The sequence below is a fragment of the Eumetopias jubatus genome, unplaced genomic scaffold (assembly GCF_037043125.1).
Source record: "Eumetopias jubatus isolate StellerSeaLion01/CBP00866 unplaced genomic scaffold, mEumJub1_p1.0 scaffold_3, whole genome shotgun sequence".
NCBI classification, from domain to species: Eukaryota; Metazoa; Chordata; class Mammalia; order Carnivora; family Otariidae; genus Eumetopias; species Eumetopias jubatus.
Genome location: NW_028274809.1, coordinates 55388878 through 55413331, shown reverse-complemented (window position 1 = coordinate 55413331; position 24454 = coordinate 55388878). Strand labels below are relative to the sequence as shown.

The 24454-nt window shown below is 41.5% G+C and overlaps 1 protein-coding gene across 1 annotated transcript in view; it reads right to left on the bottom strand.

The window, feature by feature from the left end:
- The window catches only part of PDE11A (phosphodiesterase 11A), a 376001-nt gene that overhangs the window by 17218 nt on the left and 334329 nt on the right, over positions 1-24454 (bottom strand). The window contains exons 17-19 of the mRNA XM_028123415.2: positions 23638-23701; positions 16910-16984; positions 12056-12139 (exon numbers count right to left, since the gene is read on the bottom strand). Of these exons, the coding sequence (XP_027979216.1) occupies positions 12056-12139; positions 16910-16984; positions 23638-23701 (223 nt within the window). The remainder of the gene's footprint in view (positions 1-12055; positions 12140-16909; positions 16985-23637; positions 23702-24454) is intronic.

The window sequence follows — 24454 nt, the reverse complement described above, 5'->3', positions numbered from 1 at the left end:
GTAGGGAGTCCAGCCAGTCATTCCACAGACTTAATTTCAGCCCCGAATTCTGCCGATGAGCGCTCTGAGGGAAGAGCTCCCTGGTCTCCTGCCTTGGCAGCGGTGACAGAAGTGGTTTACCTTGGCCGTGTGGGTAGTGAGACTCCACTTACCGGCTTCTAACCTTTCTGCTTATTTCCAGGCTTATGCTGCCACCTCGTTTTTGTGGATCAAATTGTGCACCCCCCCTCCCCCCCCCGCTGCTTGCGCCAAGATATGCTGAAGTCCTCACCCTGGTACCTGGGATGTGACCTTATTTGGAAATAGGGTCTTCGCAGATATAATCAGGTTAAGATGAAGTCATATTGGATTGGATGAGCCCTAAATCCAATGGCTGGTATCCTTATAAGAAGGCCATGGGAAGACACAGGGACACACAGACACAGGGGCAGAATGTCACATGAAGACAGAGGCAGAAATTGGAGTGATGCATCCAGAAGCCAAGTAATACCAACGATTTCTGGTAACCACCAGAAGCTAAGAGAAGGCATGGAATAGGTTTTCTCTCAGAACCTCTAGAAGGTATCAACCCTGCCACACCTTGATTTTGAACATCTAGCCTACAGAACTGTGAGACAATAGATTTCTGTTGTTGTAAGCCACCCAGTTTGCTGTACTTTGTGAGACAGCCCTAGGAAACTAATATACACCCTCTTGGGGGTACTTGGCCCCTCCGAGTCCTGAGCTTCTCAGGAGTTCCTTCTGAAAGACAGATCAGCTCACTTCCGTCTGCAGACGTTCTGGGATGTTAGTTCCCTGCCAACTTTTAATATTTGAGGAGATCTTATGTCCTCTCACATTCTGTTGTCCTTGAGAGTTTGTTGTTGTTGTTTTTAAAGAAATACAACTTCATTATTTTGAATCACGCTTAATAGTTTTAAACAAGTCAATAAAATAAAAGGTGCTCATTTCAGAATTACCTCTTTTAGCAAAAAGTAAAAGAAAGTAGGTAATGACTGAATAAATTATGACAAGTCAACTGACTGGAATACCAGGCTGTTGCTTCAAAGGATAACATGAAAGTTATGATAGTAATGTGGATACGTGTTAAGACATTATGTTATGTGACCAAGGCAGAAAACACTAGTGTCTCTGGGTAAATTCGTGTTTATGTGTGGACAGTGGCATAAAGGGGCACCATAGGAAGAAGAGAATGTGAGGTCCTTACTTCTCCTAACAACCTGCTCTTAATAATTCAAGTATTCTGTAAGGCAATATGTTTTCTCTACTGTGTTCCTTATTTCCTTCCGAGTCTTTACTGGCGGAGTCCTTAACATCCTTACTTATAATAACAGTCTGTTCAAGGAAATCTAGGTTTTTTTTCTATCATGTTCCTCAAAAATTTTTCACCCTCTTTTCAATACCCAAGAAAGTTTATACCTTAAAAAAAAATCCTTTATTATTATATTAATGGAAGTCTCAGAAGGATGAGGAGATAAACTAGTGAGGCCAGCCTCCCATCTTTTATTGACAATGTCAACCCACTTTGCAAGTGAAAGTGTTAGGTCAAGAACAGCTTAACATAACGTATTTCTGAGAGAATTTTCTATAGTAACCAGCTAACAGAATCCATTAGCCCATTTGGCCTTTTAGGAATTGCTCTCCCTGGAATCTCTACTCTGGTCCCTGTATCCTCCCCTCTGAAGGATTCAGGGTTTTATCTTATAAATGGAGGTTTACAAAGGTAGAGCACTACTGGTTAGAACGGAATCACTTTTTACTTCCTCAGGGCAGTATAGTGAGAAAAAGCAGCAGATGAAGACAGAGAGGACTTGGATTTGAACTTCTGGCTCTATTCTGTATTAACTGCTTCACTCGAATTAAGTCCATTAGCTTCTGTAGGTTTCACTTTCCTCATATGTTAAACTTAGACCATTAGACATTATAGGATCCAGAATGAAGTATTTTCTTCTTTCACAGTGAGAGTCAAATTAAACTGTGTCTGTAAATGCAGTCAGTATTCAATAAATGTCTGCTTTCTTAAACAATGTGCATAAGGATACCCCATGTCTGTCAAGACTCTAATACCGAACATCTTTTCCAAGTGCTCAGGCTGATAGAAGTCTTTTTTTTTTTTTTTTTAGATTTTATTTATTTATTTGACAGAGAGAGCTAGAGAGGACAAGCAGGGGGGCACAGCAGAGGGAGAGGGAGAAGCAGGCTCCCTGCCAAGCAGGGAGCCCGATGCGGGACTCCATCCCAGGACCCTGGGATCACGACCTGAGCCCAAGGCAAATGCTTAACCATCTGAGCCATGCAGGCGCCCCTCTGATAGAAGTCTTTAACTTCGTTTTGGATCCTGGCTAACAAAGTCAACTGTCGGGCTGCCATATTGTTTGGTGCATGAGGTTGAGAGCCTGGCTCTCTCTGGTCACATGGCCATCTAGCATCTGCTTGCTAGATGAGGCGATGTGTCTTGAGTGATTTATTTCATATTTTTATGGCTGCAGCTCAGATATTTAAATATAAGAGTTGTGATGGCTAGGCATCCAGATAGTGCCTACTTGAATTCTCTCAGGAAACATTTTGAGTAGTATAGAAGATTCTGTTTGGCAATAGCATAATAAGAATGCTTTATGTGGGGGCGCCTGGGTGGCTCAGTCGTCAAGCGTCTGCCTTCGGCTCAGGTCATGATCCCGGGGTCCTGGGATCGAGCCCCGCACTGGGCTCCCTGCTCGGCGGGAAGCCTGCTTCTCCCTCTCCCACTCCCCCTGCTTGTGTTCCCTCTCTCGCTGTGTCTCTCTGTCAAAGAAATAAATAAAATCTTAAAAAAAAAAGAATGCTTTATGTTTATCTCATGCATCTTTTCCCACGAGCTCAAGCAATTGCTGACCTTCCAAATGCACATTAAATTGCAGAAATTTCGGAGAGGCACTTACAGTGCTAAAAACAATCTTTTAAAAGAGGCCTTGATTCATTTCCTGGTGGAAAAATGCAATTTTCCCTCTCTTTCTCTCTTCTGCCTTCCTGCTTTTCCTCTTTTCCTCGTTTTCTGAGAGATTCAAAGAAGATAGAGCCATGAAAAAGAGGTAAATCAGCTTTTAAAATATGCTTTCTAGAGGCACTGGGAAGCAACGTAAGACAACATTCCAGGCCTTCTATGGACTTCAGTTAAGTCATTTTTAGCTTCATGATTCTCAAGCAGAAACACTTTCAAAAAGAGTTATTTATGCTGGTCAGCCTGATAAGGAAAAGTAGATCTTATCTTAAATTCTAGCTTCAAAAGCCTTATGAGGGAATATATTATCTTTTTTTTTTAAACCAGATTCCAGCATTTTAATATGGATTCATCATGGCAGTTTTGAACTCATAAAATGCACATGGATAAGAATAGATTAAGTGCTACTGTATAAAGAGCAGTTTTTTTCTTTTAAGAGTTGCATGGAATGAGACAAATTAAAGTCCATTTTATTCACAAGCAAATGTACACAGAACTGGTTGCTTTATCAAGTCAAACTCAGTTTTGGAGGTGGAAAATTCTCTCTAAAATCAAACATCCTGGCACATCAGGTATTCAGGAAGAACTCTGAGATGTAGCCAAGGGTGTGAGATGCCTTCACCTGACACATACCATGCTCAGTGCAGGCAGCGACGTGAACTTGAATGCTGTTCTGTTAGTAAGTCCTGTCTGCCGTTCAGCACTTCCCTCTACACAGCACATGATTATCTGATGCTTGCAGTAGTGGTAACTGTTAGGAAATGTAGGATCTGAAAGTCTTCTAAGTCAAAGAAAGATTACATTTTAATCATAACAAATTTAGCATGTTTTATTGTATTATAATTTGCATATGATTCAACATATGTTGAAATCACATGTATACAATGTACAACATAAATTCTTGAAATCCATATATATATGTGCTAGCTCTCTCTATTAACACGAATATTAAAATAACCAGAAGACCATATTTTCTGCCAATGCCGGATAAAAGAAAATTTCATGTATTTCTTGGTTGAAAAAGTCAAAGCCCTGAAAAATTCATGGCTATAAACTGGCCTTTTTATATTAGAATTAAGGGCCAATTCAACCATGATGAGAACTAAACCACTTTCTAAAAAGATACCATAGGCCATATACTTTGGATTATGGGCAGGAATAGAACAGTGCACACTTTGATGAAAGGTTTTATGTATTTATAGATGATAATTTAACGTGACGTTATAAACTCTACTTCACACGTTCCGCTGATTGTAATTAATTCTGTGGTGCTGCACCCATCATGCATTCCTCCGTTTCTTCATTCATGTGTTCCACAAACTTTCACTGAGCAGCTCGAATGTGCTAGGCCCTGTGCTGGGTACCAGGAATATGATGGTCCCCAGAAACTAGTCTCCTGGGGAAGGGAGCCAGCCAGCCAACCACTCACAATACAGAGTGTCATGTGTGGTTCGGAAGAAACAGACGGAGTGCCACAGAAATATTGAGGGGGGGGGTAAAGGTTTTCCAGGAGAAAGGAGCGGGAGGGAGCACAGAAAAGGCAAGGGAAGAGGGACAAAAAGGCTGGGAGTCCTGTGCTTTGGGACAAAGGGTGCCTGGCTCAGGAAGCAGGTAGGGCGCCAGCAGAGGAAGCCAAGAGGCAGGGGGCCTCAGAAAAGGTGGCCCTGAAACTCCAAAGCGAGGGATCCAGAAGGGATCTTACAGATGGTGCCAGTCACCCGAGGTTTTTAAGCAGGGGCGCCATGATCCAGTTTTTTTAAAGGAAGATCACTGGCAAAAGTTTGGAGGACAGGCCGTCGCGGAGGGGCTTTTTTGAAACTACCTAAAACTGGCACTTTCAAATGTTCACATTTCTCTGCCATTCGTAGCTGACTGATTGGACATGAAAAATTTTGAAGTAAACAGGTTTTACTACCAGCACTCAGCTTTAGGTATAATATATGTGACAAGGACAATATTTTGAAAATATTAAACCCATGTGTTTTTGTTCTGCTTGATTCGTCACGCCTGTGGCTCTGCGCCCATTAACTCAGTAGGCTCCCCTCCTGCAGGCAAATGGCAGTTCCCCTCAGAAACAGCAAGCTGTCATCAGTCAGCGTTGAGAGACTATAACCCTGAAAGCCAGCTTTGTGTGGTGAGAGAGAAGGTGTCTAAATCCCAGAATTCTCCTTTACCTCTTAAGAACCAAATCTGGCTAAGTCAGATCATCCAGTCTGACCACAAAGCTCTAGTGCAGACGGCACAGGGGAGACCATATAAGGGTAGTTCCCATCAGACAAGAAAAAAGAAGTAAAAAAAACTTTCCACTGTCGGGGCCAGAGATGGGGGCAGGGGCAGGGGCAGGGGAGGGGGAAAGAGAGAGGAGAGAGGGAATGAGAGAGACAGAAAGAGGGGGTAGTGGTGAGAAAGGGAAAATGAGAAGTGAGGGTCTTGGCTCCCTGTTTCTTGGGGGACAAAGCCTGGGGGGGGGGTCATGGGAGGGCTTGTCTCTTGAATCTCAGGGCTTAATTCAGGAAAATGACAGAATTGTCCTAGAACAAGTTGGCATTGTCCTCCGACAGCTTATTAGAAAGGACAGAGGAAGCTGTGTGGACTGCAGAGTGAGAAGAAAGGAGCTGGGAGTCCATGGGTGGCCCATAGGCGCTGAGCCCTGGACGGGAGAAGCACCTGACGGGATCACAAGGAGAGGTGAGCTTCCCTGGCCCCAGATGGCAGCTGGGGAGAAGAAATAGCTCCGGTTGGGAACTATTCACATTTCAGTCCCTCCCAAAGACCTGTTTTAACCAGAAAAAATTATGATATTTTAATTGTGAAGTTTAAGGACCAGTCCCTGACTGCCTCCCCTCCCCCCCATCACTAGGAAAAGGTGGAGCCAGATGGATTAATTATAGAGACTGTAGGAAGTTATTTCTCTCTCTCTCTTTCTCGAGTTTTTTGAATTACACATGCTGTCATTCCTTGTAAACACAAGTAAGAAATTAGCCCCAACTATTTCTTCCTCTCATCTACAAGAACACTAAATATTGTAGAGAAAACATTTATAGAAAACTGATTTGGGTGGTGTCCTTTTTTTAAAAAGTATCTGATGAAATCATTCTTCTCTGTATCCACATTCTATTCCTTGTAGATTTTTAAGAGGAGATGTATTACATTCTAACTAATCACTCCATAGCTCATTACTTATTCTTTTTTAAAAAATTAGACACAAGGCATGAGCCATCTGGGGAATATGAAATTGTTCTTAAAGAACTTTTTAAAAAGTCCAGAAAAAATGTCTTAGCAGGTTACATCCTCTTTTCCAATTTATCAATTCTAATTCCCAGTCTTGACAATTTTAATTATATTTTAAAGATTCTTTTCTCCTTTCTTTCAGAGAGCTTATTAATAATTGCATCAAGTGAATGTATTTTCCAAAACAACTATTACAGCTGAAGGCAGAAAAAAAGTCAAAAGCTACTGTAATCAGAACATCAGAAGGTCTGCCTGTTGTAGGAACCCCATGGCATTTTTATAAAGAGGCAATACTCTTGCAGAATTTTTCTGCAGGAAAATGGAGATGGAGACAGGGAATTATTCTGGCTAGATCCTGTCCAGGTCAAGCCCTTCGGCAATATCTGTGAAAAAAGCCATCCCCAAATCAAGAACCTGTTTGGGATGGGCTGAAAATCTGATTATGTTCATAATAAAAATTAAGTCCCTCAACCCTTAACAACAGAAGATTTGTAACGCCTCTGTGCATCATTGAAATTCTAGGTACACTGAGGTTTGATTAAGTCACGAATGAAAACAAAGGGCAGAAATGTTGCTTGCTGTCGCAAAGAGAGGCTCAGTGTGACACTGCTACATCAGGTTTTCTGTTTATCCCTAAGGCTGGTGCAGCAATGACTTCAAAGTTTGATGGTGTCTTTTTTTTTTTTTCTTCTTTTTCTTCTTTCTTTCTTTCTATTTTTTCTCCCTCTGAAGATGTTGAGCAGCAGGCTAATGGATCCCCAGCAGGGTGCAAAGACAGCAGAAAGCACAGGAATCAGATGTCAATGTGTTCCTTCAAGATACCCTGCTAGGACAGAGCTAACCAACCAGGCTTTAGTCTTCTCTTGGGGCACACGCTCTGATGCTTCCTTGCCCACTCTTGACTTCCTATATGCTTCCTGATTAAAACGCTGTCACAGATAAATCATGACTCTGCCTGTTAGGACCATTTTCTACTTTCTTTAACGAACAGTTTGGAGCCATCAGATTAAAAAGATGAGCAAGTTCTGGAGAATTATATACTCACATGTAAATATACGTATACAAGTGTGTCATATCTCCCAACTCTATAACTAGTCATGGATCTGGGAGTGTTCTCTGCACACTTCCTCCCTATGCACTGCTTTGTTTATATATTTTTATATATTTTCAGTCAGTCACTTCCAGTCAGTCACTGGATTACTTAGGTAACTTCCTAATGAATAGATTTTAGGAGGATTGGAGGAGTGAGCCTGGTTTTCCTTCAACATAGGCACTAATTGGTTGGAAATTGAAGTTGTCTCTGAGATGAGTTTCAATTTTAAATGCAGCGGGCATCCAAAATGTAGTTTGTGGGAGTTCCCACCTAGGCACATAAAATGAATAGAGCCCTTCAGGCTCCTGAGACTAGTGATAATCTGCCCTTGGCTCAGAGGGACATAACTCAGCAAACTGGAGTGAACAAGGAAAGTGCTTGATCTATTTTCATATTTGACAAGCACAACCTTTTCAAAACCATGAAGTGAAACCAATTTACCCAGTGAAAGTCAAGGAAGTCAAAAAGCAACCTATGGAATGGGAGAAGATAATTGCAAATGTCTTATCAGATAAAGGGCTAGTATCTAAAATCTATAAAGAACTTATCAAACTCAACACCCAAAAAGCAGAAAGACATAAACAGACATTTCTCCAAAGAAGACATCCAAATGGCCAACAGACACATGAAAATGTGCTCAACATCACTTGGCATCAGGGAAATACAAATCAAAACCCCAGGGAGTTACCACCTCACACCCGTCAGAATGGCTAAAATTAACAAGTCAGGAAACGACAGATGCTGGCGAGGATGCGGAGAAAGGGGAACCCTCCTACACTGTTGGTGGGAATGCAAGCTGGTGCAGCCACTCTGGAAAACAGTATGGAGGTTCCTCAAAAGTTAAAAATAGAGCTACCCTAGGACCCAGAAATTGCACTATTAGGGATTTATCCAAAGGACACAAACATAGTGATTCAAAGGGGCACCTGCACCCCAATGTTATAAAGCAGCAATGTCTATAATAGCCAAACTACGGAAAGAGCCCAGATGTCTACAGTGGAATACTACTCAGCCATCAAAAAGAACGAAATCTTGCCACTTGCAACAATGTGGATGGAACTAGAGGGTATTATGCTAAGCAAAATAAGTCAGAGAAAGACAAATACTATATGATTTCACTCATGTGTGGATTTTAAGAAACAAAACAAATGAACATAGAGGAAGGGAAGGAAAAATAAAATAAGACAAAAACAGAGAGGGAGGCAAACCACAGAGACCCTTAAGTCTAGGAAACAAACTGAGGGTTGCTGGAGGGGAGGGGGATGGGGTAAGTGGGTGATGGGCATACTTATTGTAATGAGCACTGGGTGTTGTAAGCAACTGAGGAATCAGTAAATTCTACTTCTGCAACTAATAATACAGTATATGTTAATTAAATTGAATTTAAATAAAAAATTAAAAGAAAAAAGCTGTCCTAAAACCATATTTGTATCTACTGCTCATCTGCACCTCCATCCCTGCTTCCAAATTCCATCCGTATTCTGCCCTTCAGTCCTCCGCCCCAGTGCTTCCGTTAGCTTCCACCCTCACTGGAGGGCATCTCTCCACACAGCTCCCCCCTCACAGGGATTCCAGCTCTCTCCGCATCTGTTTGTCTCAGGTGCCACACGAGGCTTCTTGCCACTCAAACTGCTCCACCTTGGTGCCACTCAGGACCCTGGCCATGAAAAGGAACATTCTCTGTCTCATATGTACTATTCTGTACCCTTTTGTCCTATGACCAGACTGACCTAGCAAGGCCACCCTGGATTCCTATGCTCTAGAATTCAGACCATGTCATTTCAGATCAATCCCTTTTTGGGATGCCTGCCACCTGCATACTTTCCCATTTGCTTTCCATCCTCTCAGACTCTTCATTATTGCATGTTCATGTTCAAAACCCCAAACTGTTCAGGCATTTCAGCAACAACCTGAGTTCCTGCAGACATTTGCCTCAGTGACTAATGTCACATCAATGGCGTTCCTTGCTTGGTGAGTTGTTTCGTCAAGGTTTTGTATCTTTGCACTAACGGTGATTCCTGCCCACTGACGAATTCCGTTTTCACTTTGGGAGCGTGACAGTTAATTGTCAGCTTACCCAGTTAAATAACAGTCAACCCCCAGGCCTCCAACTGCGTGAGATGGAACAAAATAGGGACCCTCAGAGAGGATACTTAAAATTGCTCAACAAAGTTTCAGTTTGAGGGCTTTTTGAAATATTGGTTTCAAAGACTTATAAAGAATTTACAAATAAAATCTGTTATTTTTATTTATTCACTTAGTTGTTTGTTATTATTTTTAAAAGAGAGAGCAAGCAGGGGGAGGGGAGGGAGGAGGGGCAGAGGGAATGGGAGAGAGAGAATCTCAAGCAGACTCCCTGCTGAGCGCGGAGCCCAACATGGGACTTGATCTCACAACCTTGAGATCACGACCTGAGGCAAAATTAAGAGTCGGATGCTCAACCAACCGAGCCAGCCAGGTGCCCCTCTGTGTTATTTTTAAAAATAAGTGATGGTAAGACATTAAAAAATGAGCATGATTTTCATGCTTTGTTAACTAAGAAGACATAGCAGCGGAAATGAACATGACCTTTTATAAACAGCTCCTCCACATTCCTCTTTACAATGCTAAGATTCTCTCCATAGTTTAATAAGAAAAGATTGTGGAAGAGATATCCAGCAGAGGTGGAATGGGTGGTAGAAAGGCCACTACACCAAAACCGAGACCACAGATGTGTGGGACACAACTCTAGCTTGGTGGGAGTGTCACTTAAAATTTCTATATGTTAATTTTCTGTGGATAAAAATAGCAGGAGTATCTAACCTCACACATAGGTAGTGAAGCAAAACAGATGTGGAAAATCAGGAATGATAGGTAATGTGATCTGGTAATATTACTCCCTAAATTCTGGAAAGTACTATTTTCAGTTTAAATTCAAGCAGCCTCCTTTTTAACCTGAAGATTTCAAAGTATTTAATAGGAAGTATAAAATAAGTTCAAATGATTGTGAATCAGTACCAAAACAATGAAATTAGCATGGAAAAGCACATGAGAATCCTTTCCAGCATTTACTATAACTAATCACATAGGAAGGATGTGTGGACTTTGGGTCCATTCCAAAGTAGCTTTGCAAACTAATACCAAAAATGTATCAGCCCTGCAATTGCAAGTCTACATCCTCCTAAGCTTTACCCACAGTAAAAGGAATTTATTCATGGCAAGAATTCATCCCATTTATTGCATAACTGTGCACAGGAAACTGAATAAATTATAAATAATTCAACATGGGTAGTCAAGGTGAATTTAGCAAAGCAAGATATATCTGACCCAACAGCTGTAGGCTTTATACCTGGGCCCCCAGCATATGCAGAGATACCAGAGAAGCAAGGATGAGAGGAGCGGACAGGAAGAAAAGGGAGTTAAGGATCCTCTTATAATAAAGTACACATCACTCCTGATTTTTTTTGCCCAATCTTTCATTATTAAACAAAAGAACATTATGTGCTGTTATAACTAAAATATTCTATCTTAGATTATTTTAAAACTTGGTCTCATTTTTATGCTATCATGTATTTAATGGTTAACATAAAACAAAGGAATTTATTTTTGGTGTTTATAGTCACTGAAAAGTTACATTTCCATCTTCAAGACAGTATTCTAGATTTTTTTTTTTTTTTTTTTTTTTTTTAGCGTAATGTGACAGGGCTCAGCAGCTCCTAAAAGTGCTGAAAACGAAGTGGTAGATAAGCCTGAAACTTAATAGTTGTGAGGTCCTTAAAAAACAATACTGTGTTTTTAATGGAGTTACACAGAGTGAGAAACTAAAGCGATTTTGCTTTCCCTGCGTGTGTTTCTCAGTCTGAAGTTAGAAAAGCAGCTCAGGCTGATTGAGCTGGGTAGGGGGTAAAGAACTCACCAGGTTTTACACATGAAAGCAAATGCTTAGTAGGAGAATTAAAAGCCAATGTACACTAAACTGTTAGTGTTAACGATGCCAACCCTAATCTGTACTCAAAAAGTGGAGCGTGCACGTTCAAGCTGATGGCACTCATCTGCTTGCCAGGAGCAGGGTCCCGAACGCCAGGCAGCAGAGCCAGAAACCACAGTGCATCTTGCTCAGAATGCAGGGGTCAGCATTTGTCACACGCGTCTCAGAGAGAGGCAGAGTTTTAACATGGAAGGTTCTCTGAAAACCCTGGGGCCCAGACCATGGGGCCAGGACAGAAAACCATGTTTCATGGTTTCATGGAACTCTTGTGTCTCACGTGATATTCATAGAAGTAAAAGAAGAATTGTTTAAAAAAAAAAAAAAAAGTGAAAAAGATTCCCACAGTCAGATGTTAAAGAAATTTGAAATGAATCAAGGTTAAACGTGTTTCTTTCCCAAAGGACTCTCTGAGACTTCGGGTTCCCTCGTTGTCGGGCCCGAGAGCTGTCTTTGAAGAAATATCTATTAGGCTATGGCTGGATAATTGTGTTTCCTGGGGGCACAGCTTGGGAAATACTGAGATAAAATATGATTAACCCTGGTTTAGAGATGAGGGCATCGAGGCCCACGGACATTATGTCCTAAAGGGAGAACTCAGGTCTCCGGCCCCCTAGCATCAACTTTTCCTAGAAGACAGTCAGAAATCTGAGAAGAGACTGACTGCAACCAGAGTTCTTAGCAATGCCCATACCCTGGAAGGGTATCGGAAGGCTAGACCTTCTGAAAGTACATACGCTCTTCTTTCCTGGCTCATTTGGACATGCAGACCCTCCCCAATCATGATTACCTGATACAAAGGCATGCAGATGCTATCAATCCACTCCAGTTGCAACCGAGGCAGTTCATCTTTCCGGTTCCGATCAAAAATAGCCTAGAATGGGGGAAAAGAAGCTTGCTTTATTACGCTGGAGTATTTTACAGGTACTTTGTCAAACACTTTGCCACAATGATCCAATTTTTACCAACTGAACACTTCACAAATCACAATCAATCTTTACATGTACTTTCTTTTCCTTTATCTATGATGAGAAATAAAGTATTTTCACCTCTTTTTATGAGATTTGTAAGCGAATTTATTTGAACTTTATAGCACGCAACTCCTTGGGGCCAAAATCTGCCTTCAGATACAGGTAATGGCCACTAAATCAAGTCATCAGGTCACTGGGAATTGGGTACAAGTCAAGGGGAAGGGGATATGCTTTATTGCCACAAAAATAATGCAGGCTTTTATTTTTATAGTGCAAGAAGGTGGGATAGATTAGAAAGATCCTTAAAGCAGCTTCATCTTAAATAGAAACTATTTGTATTAATTTTTCAGGGTGGGGTGTTGGTTTGACGACTCTTGTGTGTTTTTCAATAAGGTTCTGTCATTAATAAAAATCCTAAGTTTTTGTCTATCATGGGATGGATGATGTGGTAGGTACCCATTCTCTCCTCCTTCCCAGCCTTTAAACTTCATGATACTATAATGTTTAGAAAATTTCTTGAACATTCTTCAAGAAAAAGAAATGACATGTGTCTGTTGGGCAGACATGAAAAGGGAGCCAATCAGCTGGACTTGGGGCGCACATGGATTCTTGAACAAACACAGCCGGTTCTACTCCATTAAGCATGTCCTTCTTTCTGCTATCAGCGAGTAAGGCCAGGTCTACGAAGTGACCTTCCCCTGCATTACTGTCTTAAAGTAGGTTTGGTCTCTCCTCTACAGAGATAACATGTGGCATCCACATCATTCTGGCGTTCACATAGGTCACGAGGGCAGATCCAAGGCACTCCCTTGGTCTGGAGATGCTGAAAAAGCCAGCATCCTTCAGACTCATGAATGAGGGTGGGAGCGGGTAGGACAGAAATCACGAGCTGCCAAAGCTCACAAGAGGAGAGAAGGGTGCTGCTGAGGAAAACCCCCGCAATCAGGGAGAAGGTCACTGACTCCCACAGACTCTGCTCGTCCTTGTCTTACAATGTGAAATGTGAAATACCAGGAAAGGGGACTAGGGTCTGGAGAAGACTGACTCATGCCGGAGGAAGGAAGGAAGGAAGGAATGATCTTGTGAACTGCAGGAGTCTTTGTCTGAAGTGTTCCTTTAAAAATATTATTCTATTATCTACTCTTGAGCTCTCAGAGTTACCTGAAATTTTCTTATTTACTTAATTACTGTTTCTGGTGCATAGAACTTTTTGTTTTTGTTTTAGTTCAGTGGTTTTTGGTATATTCACAATTAGTTGTGCAACCATTACTACAATCAATTTTAGAACATTTTTATCACCCCAACAAGAAATCCCATACCAATTAGCAGTCACTCCTCCCCCTCCCCCAAATCCCCGGCCTTAGGTGACCACGAATCTATTTTCTGTTTGTATAGATTTGGCTATTCTGCACACTCATATAAATGGAATCGTATGATACGTGGCCTTTGTGACCAGCTTCTTTCACTGAGCATGATGTTTTCAAGGTTCCATACTGTAGCATTTTTCAGCACTTCATTCCTCTTTATGGCCAAATGAGATTCCACTGTATAGTTACACCACATTTTATTTATCCATGCCTCAGCTGATGGGCAGTTGGGTTATTTCCACTTTGTGGCCCTGATGAGTAATGCTGCTCTGAACCTTCATGTGCAAGTTTCCACGTGGATGTATGTTTTCATTTCTCTTGGGGATAGACCTAGAGGCAGAATTGCTGGGCCATGAGCCTAGGCTGACATTTAATGTTTCCATGAATTGCCAAACTATTTTCCAAAGCAGCCGCACCATTTTACATGCCTGCCAGCAGTGTATGAAGTTCCAATTTCTCCACATCCTCCTCAGCACTGGTCATTGTCTGTCTTTTTATTTATAGCTAGTCCCCATGAAGTGGCATCTCACTGTGGTTTTGGTTTGCATTTCCCTGATGACTAATGATTTTGAGCATGTTTTCATGAGGCCATCTCTGTATATTCTTTGAAGCAATATGTATTCAGATCCTTTGACCTTTTTAAAAATTGGGTTGCCTTTCTAGTTGTTCATAGTTCTCTATATATTCTAGATGCCAGGCCCATATCATATATGATTTGCAAATCATTTCTCCTATCCTGTAGGCTGTCTTTTCGTTTTCTTGACAGTGTCCTTTAAGATGCAAAGTGTTAAATTTTAATGAAGTCCAATTTATCTATTTTGTTTTTCTTGTGTTTTGTGTCTCTTGTGCTTTTGGTGTCATATCTAAGACATCATTGCCAGATCCAATCCAGAAGATTTACACCTTGTTTTCTTCTAAGAGTTTTACATAGTTTTAGTTCTTACATTTAGTTCTGTGATCCACTTTGAGGTTATTCTGAGGTTTGGTGAGAGGTAGGGGTCTAACTTGACTCATTTGCAGTGGATATCCTACTGTCTCTGCACCATTTGAAAACACTGCTTTCCTCCCCCACTGAACTGTCTTAGCGTCCTTTTGAAAATCAGTTGACCATAACTGTCAGAGTTTATTTGCAGACTAGTCACTTCTCAAAAAATGTTTTTGAGTGGAAGTGTGAGATAGTACACTGTCCTGTGGTTTCCTTTTACAGCATTTTGCATCTTGTAATTGATTATGAGTGATTATTTATTTATTTACTTGTAAAGATTTTACTCATTTACTTGAGAGAGAGAGAGCATGCGTGAGAGAGCAAGCACAAGTCGGGGAGGGGAAGGCAGAAGGACAGGGAGAAGCAGACTCCCCATTGAGCAGGGAGCCCGATGCAGGGCTTGATCCCAGGACCCCAGGATCACGACCTGAGCCGAAGGCAGATGCTTAACTGACTGAGCCACCCAGGTGCCCTGAGTGATTATTTATTTAATATCTATATTTCCCATCAGTTGACAAGCTTTGGGGAAGGGCAGGGAAGATGGCACCTTGCTCATGGCTGGAAGCACAGTGCCCAACTTCATGCTTGATACCTGGAGGTGCTCAAGCATGTTTTATTAACTGACTCACTGCTTCCACTATTAACCCTTTGGTTACTCTAATGACCTTTAGGACCATGACACCTGATGGGGCTCCCAGACAATTTTCTTCCTGAATATCAAGGAATAACAGACACGGCTGGTGTCACCTGTGGGTGCATGCATTTCCAGACATCTCTGGAAAAGGACTAATGAGAAATAGCCCTGCCACAGCAGCCAGGAGACTGTCATCAGCAATGTTAAGTAGCCTTTTGGGAGGCGAGAGTAGCATTTAGTGCTATGCTTCCACTGCAAAATCGATCTCATTTGTGTCTTCAGAGAACGCCTTACCTGAGCCCACAGACAAAGGCTCCTTAGTGCTGGGTCACTGCCCCTGCCAGCTCACCAATGCTGGCAACTGACTCATATTTTTTTTCATTCAATTAAATGACCTGTAGTATTGCTGTGTTATACACCCTTCAGAGGATGCCTCCGAAACAGTTCTTTTTAAGTGGAGGAAAGCTTTAATTTGAAGATAGATATGTAGCTGAGAGAAATGTGGGTTGTACGAGGTTTTACCCATTAACGATGTATCCCAATCCAGCGTCTTTATTTTTATAGCCAAATCTGGTGACACCACCAAAAAAGAATAAAGGGAGGTTTTGGAAAGAGTATAAATAGATGTTGCTTTGGAAACTAAAATACTGGGCGAGTGTTCTAACTGATGTAGTCTTCTGACCTTTCATGGGTAAGCAACAAATTAGGAATAGTCAACATTAGTAAGGCTGTGAGGTCTGACTTCAAGCAGGTGACGTTAACTAGGAGCTAGTTCTGCTGCCTTTCCTTGTTTTTAAATGTCAGCGAAGAAAGACCTCTTAAAACTTGAAGATCTTATAAATACCCCCAAATGTGCAAAACTCAGTTGACTTGAATCCTCATAAAGAGACGTTCTTGACAATGGACATATTCCTTGAGCCGCACTGAATCTACTGAGCTGAGCCGGCTTTCCAACACTTTGCATCATTCCTTGAGTTGTCAGGCGATGTGTTTTTAGCTAACCCTTCATTATGAATAAAGAGGCCACCCCCTCCTTGTGGGTGGTGAGGGAGGCATTTATGTCTTTTGTCTTGTTTGAGTAAAAACAGCATCATCCAGAGCCTGCAGTAAGCATTTTCAAATAATAATCGAATGGATGAATCCAATAAAAATGGCATTTCAGTCAGAAGAACCTAGTTCCCCAAGTGAAACTTTTCATTTTGCAAACAAAGAAAAGAAACAGAGACTTGAAATGATTTTGGTTTACGATTTTGGAAAGTCTGAAATTGGAAAATAAAATCCAGAACATCCATTATTCACTGCAGCTATCCATTCTAGCTGCTCAAGGCTGGACAGCTTGCATTTAACTTTTGTCTGTATTTCTATTCCAAAGGAGCTACTGACCACATATGAAATGACAGCACTGGGCTTTGAGCTACTCAAATGCCACTCTGCATATCCTCCCTCGTGCCTAGTTGGCCCACCGTGGGAGCTCAGGAAATGTTTGTTAAGTAGCTCACCACTCTTAATCAGAAACCTGGGAATAAGAGGGTTTAGCATCTAAGTTTAATTAAAGTTTTAAACTTTCAGGAGTGCTTCCTTAAATCCAACTTTCAGTCTTCCCCGCTTTCAAGTTGTGATTTTTGGAGTTACTTTCGAAAATGTCATTCCAAAGGGTAAATGCGTCATAACAGAAGGACGAACTTACTGAAGGAGTGAGTTTGAGTTCTGATCTCTCCCGATCTCCTTGTTCAAAGAACTCACTGGTTACAAGTTCAGCCACCTGAAACATATACATATTTAATTTATGGTTATATGTGGTTTATCATAAGACTCAGAAGTTATTTCTGCCTTCCGTGTATGGTGATGATCTTCAACCCAGATAAGCACTTAAAAAGCTTTTGAAGAAGTACATTAACATTTTCTGTTTCAAGGTATTACAGACTTTAATCAATGAAACGGATTTCCTCTTGATCAGAGGAACTGGTGCAAGGTATTTTTAGATGCATGCTAGTAGACGACCTCGGCGAGTACAGATTCCATATTCAGGAGGAGGCACTGGGTTGCCACCTTCAAAGTAGGAAATGCTCTTATTGCAGAAAAAATGAAGCAAATAATGCCTAATAATATTTTTTGTTTTTATAATATGATATACTTGCAATAATAATTTAGCCAACTTTTGGTTGTTTCTACAGAGATTCTTCACTTTGTTGCATACTTTTATCTTAGCTTGGTTTCATTTGCCATCCCCCAAACTCTCTAACTGCTTCACCCTACCAATATTCGCATGCACTCTGGACAGGATAACCCCAGGGCAACCTCTGCTTCTTACTGGAGCAATCAGCCAAGGGCAGGACTAACGCTAGAGTCACTGTTCATACCAGGTTTTTCTACAGTGTGTCATGATGCAGTTTGAAGAGTGTTGATTTGGTCTTCAAGCTGTCTTAATCTAGGTACTAAAAGTGTTAATTTATGGTAGGTTCCAGTTGGTACAAGCACAATGGAAGTGGTGGTTCTACCCCAAATGGTAGAGATTTTTCCAAAGTAAGGACTTCTATTTTTCCACTTTTCGTCTATTAGCATGGATGATCAGAAGTTGCTCATTGGTCATTGTTAAGCTGAAGAGAAGCTTCGCCAAGCCCTGTGCTTCTAATGATAGCTTATGGGAAGCATACTGATAGGGCAGTAAGTGTTAAATGGGTATTTTCAACAACACTATAGTGTGTATCTAGGAAATCTCTGAGATGAACTAGCTGGATTTAGAAAATTTGGAAGAGCAGGGAAAAAAAAAAATCCCAGAAAACTTGATGGCAAGAAGATCTGGATCCCCAGACTAGTTTTCCCTCTATTCCAGGCTCTTACAAAGATGAGGTTCTAAGGTCTGGAAAAGGCTAGAATGGTTTAATTTTGGTCAAGTGGATAGAATCAAGATAATTTACTTAAGTGTATCTCTCAAGAGATTCTGCCAACCATAAATCATAACCATTGATAAAACAGAAAAACGTCTCTCTCCATCTCTGTTTCTGTTTCTCTCTCTCTCTCACACACACCCCTTGAGAATAGCAAGTATGTAGCTCATTTATAAAGAAACAGAATATCTAGTCAGTTCAGATTTTAAGCATTTCTAATAAGGAATATGGGTACCTTTTAAAAATTCAATAGCATAAAACTAGTTGGCACTGGCTCAGTTTTCCTAGGGCCCGATTTCCTTCTCTCTCTGCAGTCTCTGCCACTACCTTTCCCGTTAGCACTCCAGACCTTTCTCTCTGTCTCTGGGCTTCCTGCAAAAAAGAAATGGTCCCCTAAGGGCCTGGCCTCCTTTGTTCAGCTCTCAGAACACTCCCTCAGATTGCTCTGAGGTGGGTCTTTTGCACTAAAGAATACAAAGGTGCACATCAGGTCACCCCAAGGTAGGAGTCCTGCATAGGTCTATAGCCCCTGAAAAGCAAAGAAATTAAAACAAAATCCTGTCCTTGATCTTTCGAAAGTGGTCCTGGCTATCTCCCCTGGGCTTCTTTCACGGCTCAACTTGTACCACTGTTTCATTTGTACTTAAAAACCCAATCAGGAACATTAAGTGGCTCCTGATTGAATTTTTTATTAAAGAAGGAAATTGAGATGCTAATCAGGCCTTGGGGGATCACTGGGGAAACCCACATGCTTAGAGTCATGTGTGTGAGGAAGGAGGGTTGGAATAGACGCCAGTAAAAAAAAAACATTTTGCAAGGAAATGTTAAAAAAATCAACATCTAGGAAACTAGAAATCTATTTATATTTTTAAAAGAAGTTTCCATTGTTTTTGTCCAAATGTTTCCTAAAATCATAGAAGTGAGTATGTTTTTGAAAACATTTTAACCTATTCGGTTTGGAGACAAACACAAATGAGATCTCCAGTTTAGAGCTGTGACAAGATTTCTGATGGAAATGTTTGGAAAAACATGGTTTTGTGTTTTATTTCCCTGAACTCTTGGGTCTCTGCACTTATCAGCAGAACTTCACATCTTAAAAATAAAATATTACTTACATCAATGACCAAGAAGACCACCTTCAAGTGGCCAGTGGGCCTCCCAAGTTGGTTTAAAATGTCAATGCAGGAACTCTTTTTCATTCTAAGGATGTTCTCCTGTCCTTTTCCTGCTCCCAAGAGGGTTACTGCTCCTCTAGTTGTTGATGTGCCGTTCCCTGGGGTTCCTGAAAGGCCTGGCACACCATACTTCATCGTCTCACTCGCTTTCCAATCTTCTCTAGTTTTCCCCTGCTCCCCTGAACTTCTCCCACTCTCCACTCCTCCACTTCTTTCCATCCCAGTCAGACTGCCCACCTCTGCTACTATACCTTTCCCCAGTACCTGGAAGATTCCTACCTCTTCTCTGTTCCCCAACTTCACTGTAGGGGAGCCTTCCCACACGGGGGCAGTGAAGAGTGGGCAGAGATGTAGAAATAAGCCACTCAACCGTGCAAATTCTTCCCACTTACCCTGCTTTATGTAACTTCAAATGTGTCACACTAAAATGAAAGCCAAGGCTCAGTTGGAGGAGAGCTATTTATTGGAGGAGAACTTTGTAGGAAAACTGCCCAATCTACACTGGACTGTGACAGGAGCAAAGAAATAAGCGTTTCTTTGAGTTAAGCAGCGAAATTTGAGAATATATTTGTTACTGCAGCAAAGCCTACCCTAGTTTTGACTAACACAAAAACTAGTATGGAATTGAGGTGCTGCTGTTGAAAGAAAAAGAAAAAAAGGAAGACAAATAAGAAGACCCTAAAATATGTGGCATCAGCAAGGGGACCAGGTATATGACAGTGAAGAAATGTTGTTGGAGGCTGTAAGGATGATGGCCCATGTTACACAGTGGCAAAATATTTTGTACAATTCTCACTGATTCATTAGATACATAAAATGTATCTAAAAATGATTCATTAGATACATAAAACAAATAATGTATCTAATGAATTTACTGCCTTAGGGGAAGAGATTGGAAAACAAATGTTAGTAGCTCGTGACGACTGCTATTGACTATGTTTTGCTAAGTATTGTAAGAAGTGAGCTCAGAAAAGGATTGGCAGGCTTATCATCAGAAATGAAAAGGAAGAGTCACAAATTCAGAGTCTTCATCTTCAGGGATGAAAGATGAAACTGCTTTTTAATCCCAAACTATAAAAATAAAAATTGAGATATGTTTTGAATGACAAAGGCTGATCAAGACTCAGCCTTGCAGGGCATCTGGCTCGTTCAGCCGGTGGAGCATGTGACTCTTGATCTCAGGGTTGTGAGTTCAAGCCCCATGTTGGGTGTAGAGATTACTTAAAAATGAAATCTTAAAAAAACAACAACAACTCAGCCTTGAAACAAGAATCAAAGGTACGGCCAGTGCACTCACAGTTAAGAACTTCGAATGAAGTAAGTGGTACCCAGGATATCCCTTCCATTGTACAAAATGGCCCAGAGAAATGATTTTACTACATGGTTCTCTCACTGGCACCTTTTGGGCCCCGACTGCTAGGAATTGGGTCATGAAGGAGGAAGAAAGACGTACATATGTTATTTTTCTTTGTTCTTGAAAACAAGGAAGCAAAGAGATATGGCAGATCTAAGAAGTCCATCTAGAATAGAACTGTGTATGTGGTTATTGGCAAGTGGAAATGACTAGAATCAAAGACACAAGAAGCTGACTAAACGTGCAAGAGAGTTTGGTGCCAAAAACCACATAAGACTGTGACTACTTAAAGCCTAAAACAAGCCTTGGGTCCTCAACCATTTTGGGTGGGAAACAGGTTGGAAAGCTGCCTGACCTTTGGATATAGCCAAGGAGGACAATGGAAAAGGGATAATTTCCCAGAATAGATCTAGCAGCCATGGATAATGATGGTTGGGGAGCATCTTGCAGAGAACCAGAGCCTACCACAGAATGGATGGCCTCACAGTGACTGCCCAGTGGGATTTTGGAATTACTGTGGCCCCTTAACTGCCAAATGTTGGCCATCTCTTTCCTTTCTGAATGGGAGTATCACAATGAGTATTTTGTGGTTTGGGTGTATGTAAGATGCTATGTTTGGGGTGTGTGTAGGTCTTTAATTTGCATCCAGACCTGATGTAGAGACTGGCATGAATCACCCAGAGATCTTGGACTTTGAGCTTGATACCATGACTAATGGGATGTTTGGGTCATTTCCCTTGGGGAAAGGCTGACTATATTTTGCCTGCAGGAAGGAGAGTGAATCACACTTTTGGTGATTAGAAGGGCAAACTGTGGTAGTCACATTTTCATTAACTATTTCTGGCTTTCTACATTCTGGGCACACGAAATTATACTTCCTGGTTGAGTGGGGTCTTGTGACAAGTTCTGGCCAATGAATTCTTGGGAAGAGGCATTTACTTGCCAGTATGAGGCAGGCTAGGGCTTCTGTCAGAATGATCCACATGGTAACTGCTCCTTCAGCCCGAGTCCAAAATGAGGAACAGTACCAGCTGACCCTGGATGCACATGTTCATGAACAATATGTTGTTTTAAGCCACTGAGGCTGAAGGATAATAGCTCATTCTCCTTACCACTGGCATCATTTAAAGTGCCCACTGAGGGGCGCCTGGGTGGCTCAGTCATTAAGCGTTTGCCTTCGGCTCAGCTCATGATCCCAGGGTCCTGGGATCAAGCCCTGCATTGGGCTCCCGGCTCGGCGGGAAGCCTGCTTCTCCCTCTCCCACTCCCCCTGCTTGTGTTCCCTCTCTTGCTGTCTCTCTCTATGTCAAATAAATAAATAAAATCTTAAAAAAAAAATAAAAATGCCCACTGATGTATCCGGTGTGAGATAGTGTAAGGCACTGTAAAGAGTGAAGGCTTTGGAGCTTAATCTGCTAGGATTTGAATACCAAGCCCCATCACTTACTAGCTGTATCACCTCAAGCTATCCTTTCTAGGCTTCACTTTTCCCATTTGTGAAATAGGGGTAATAAACTGTATCAGTTTCCCAGGGTTGCCAGGCATGACCACAAACTTGGTGGTTTAAAACAACAGGAATTGGGGTGCCTGGGTGGCTTAGTTGGTTAAGCGTCTGCCTTTGGCTCAGGTCATGGTCTCAGGGTCCTGGGATAGAGCCCTGCATCAGGCTCCCTGCTCAGCGGGGAGTCTGCTTCTCCCTCAGCCTCCTGCTCCCCCTGTTTGTGTGCTCTCTTTCTCGCTCTCTGTCAAATAAATAAATAAAATCTTAAAAAAAAACAACAACAATAGGACTCTATTTTCTTCTAGTTCTGGAGGTCAGCAGCTCAACATCAGTTCACTGGACAGAAATCAAGGTGTTGCCAAGGCCAAGCTTGCTCTGGAGCCTTTAGGGGAGAATCTATCCTCTGTCCCTTCCAGGTTCTGGTGGCTGCCACCTTTCTTTTGCTTGTGGCCGCATCGCTCTACTCTCTGCCTTGTCTTCACATCCCCTTCTCCTCTTTTGAATGTGTAATCTCCCTGCATCTCTCTCTTCTAAGGACACCTGTCATTGAATTTAGGGCCCAGTTGGATAATACAGGATAATGACAATAATAATGATAATGATGATTTTTAACTTCATCACACCTGCAAAGACCCTTTTTCCTTCTAAGGCAATATTTACAGGTTCCAGAAATTAGGATCCCCTATCTTTGGGTTGCTATTATTCAGCCTACTGGAGTAACTATACCTAAATCAAAGGTGGGGGGGGCTTTGAAATTAGATATTTGGATATTAGATAGTCAATAAATATTAGTTATTTATTGTTATATGAATCTATTTTACTTTCCCTAAAATGTTGAGACTTAAGATACCAAGTTACTATTTCACACCCCACACAGTAGGTGCTTCATAAAAATGAAAAGATATTAATCTCCAAAAACTATTAGTAATCAAGGATCTTTAACTGTGTGGTTATCGGCTTGAAAACTATTCTTGCTCTAAACTAACATGTTCGGCAGTGAAACCAGATAGGTGGTAAAGGCATGATTTTTTGTGGATATTGCACACTTCGGCCAAAGTGATCTGATCTCTAAATAGTCCTTAAAAAGAAAAAAATAAAATTTCCTTTTGACCTCCTTGGTTTCTTTTCTCTCTCTCTCTCTTTTAAGATGAGAAAAAAGCAGACCTTGCGCTAAAACACGATTACCTATTTAAAAACTCTATTTTTGAAACTCTTGCCTTAGGACATGGCCAATGCATTATTTGGATTTAGAGTGTTAAAAAAATCTTAGAGAATCAGGCATATTATGACTCAGTGGAAGCACGTTAATGAACGGCTGTGCAATAAACTATGTCTCGTCTGAGCCTCCTGCTATTTTTTACACCATGTTAATACTGATGCAAATTGACTAGGGCTTCAGTGCCTGGGAGTCGGGGCTCTGGGAATATTGCTCCCCCCTCCCCCCCTCCCCACCTCCAGTCCCTCCTCTGCCAGGCCCGGCCATTAATCACCACTTGCCTGTCTTGAGATCTCCCACGGTTTGGTCACGGCTCCAAGGTCACAGGCTGTCATTAACATTGATCTGAAAAACAGAACCAAACAAAACAGCCTGAATAATCTTTTGTTGCATTCTTCCTAAACAAATCCGTGCTAGATACATAAATAAATAAAATGGGACCAAGGCCAACTCTCACGTGTCTTTCCTTCAACAAGGGAAGCACTGTTTACAGTCCCCATGTTTAGCATCTCCATCATGTGGCCACACTGCTTAAGAAGACAAAGCAAACACACAGCCTCAGCCTCCGTGGCGGCCCTTTTGTTATGTCTGCAGCGGATCAAGGAAGGCAAAGAACTACTTTCTCTACACCAGAGCTAAGCAAGCTCTGCTTAAAATAATCTCTACTGGACACTGCTTTTTATTTTTAACTAGCAGCAAGGGAATCAGCCTATAATGCCATATACATAGCTGATGAATCTCTTCACCAACTTATCGCTGATTGATGGGAATGGATGGAAACCTATAGCAAAGAGGCGAGGCGCATGCTACCCTAGGAGCTCCTTCATTTCCACCTGCTCTACGGAGCTAAGATTTACTGGGAGAGCCACACTGTTTCACTCCAGTTTATTACCTGGCAGCAACCATGTTTTATCAGCATTATGAAGAAGAAACATATTCAGCACCAGTTTTCATTAATTTGAGCACATAAGAAAGCACAGGAAGATCTGAACCAGATCTTTGAGGGGCAGATTTCTACTGGGTTTAACTAGAATTCACCCCGAACAATGGATATAAAAACATGGGGGACAATTTAAATTGTGGATAGCTCTGGTGCTT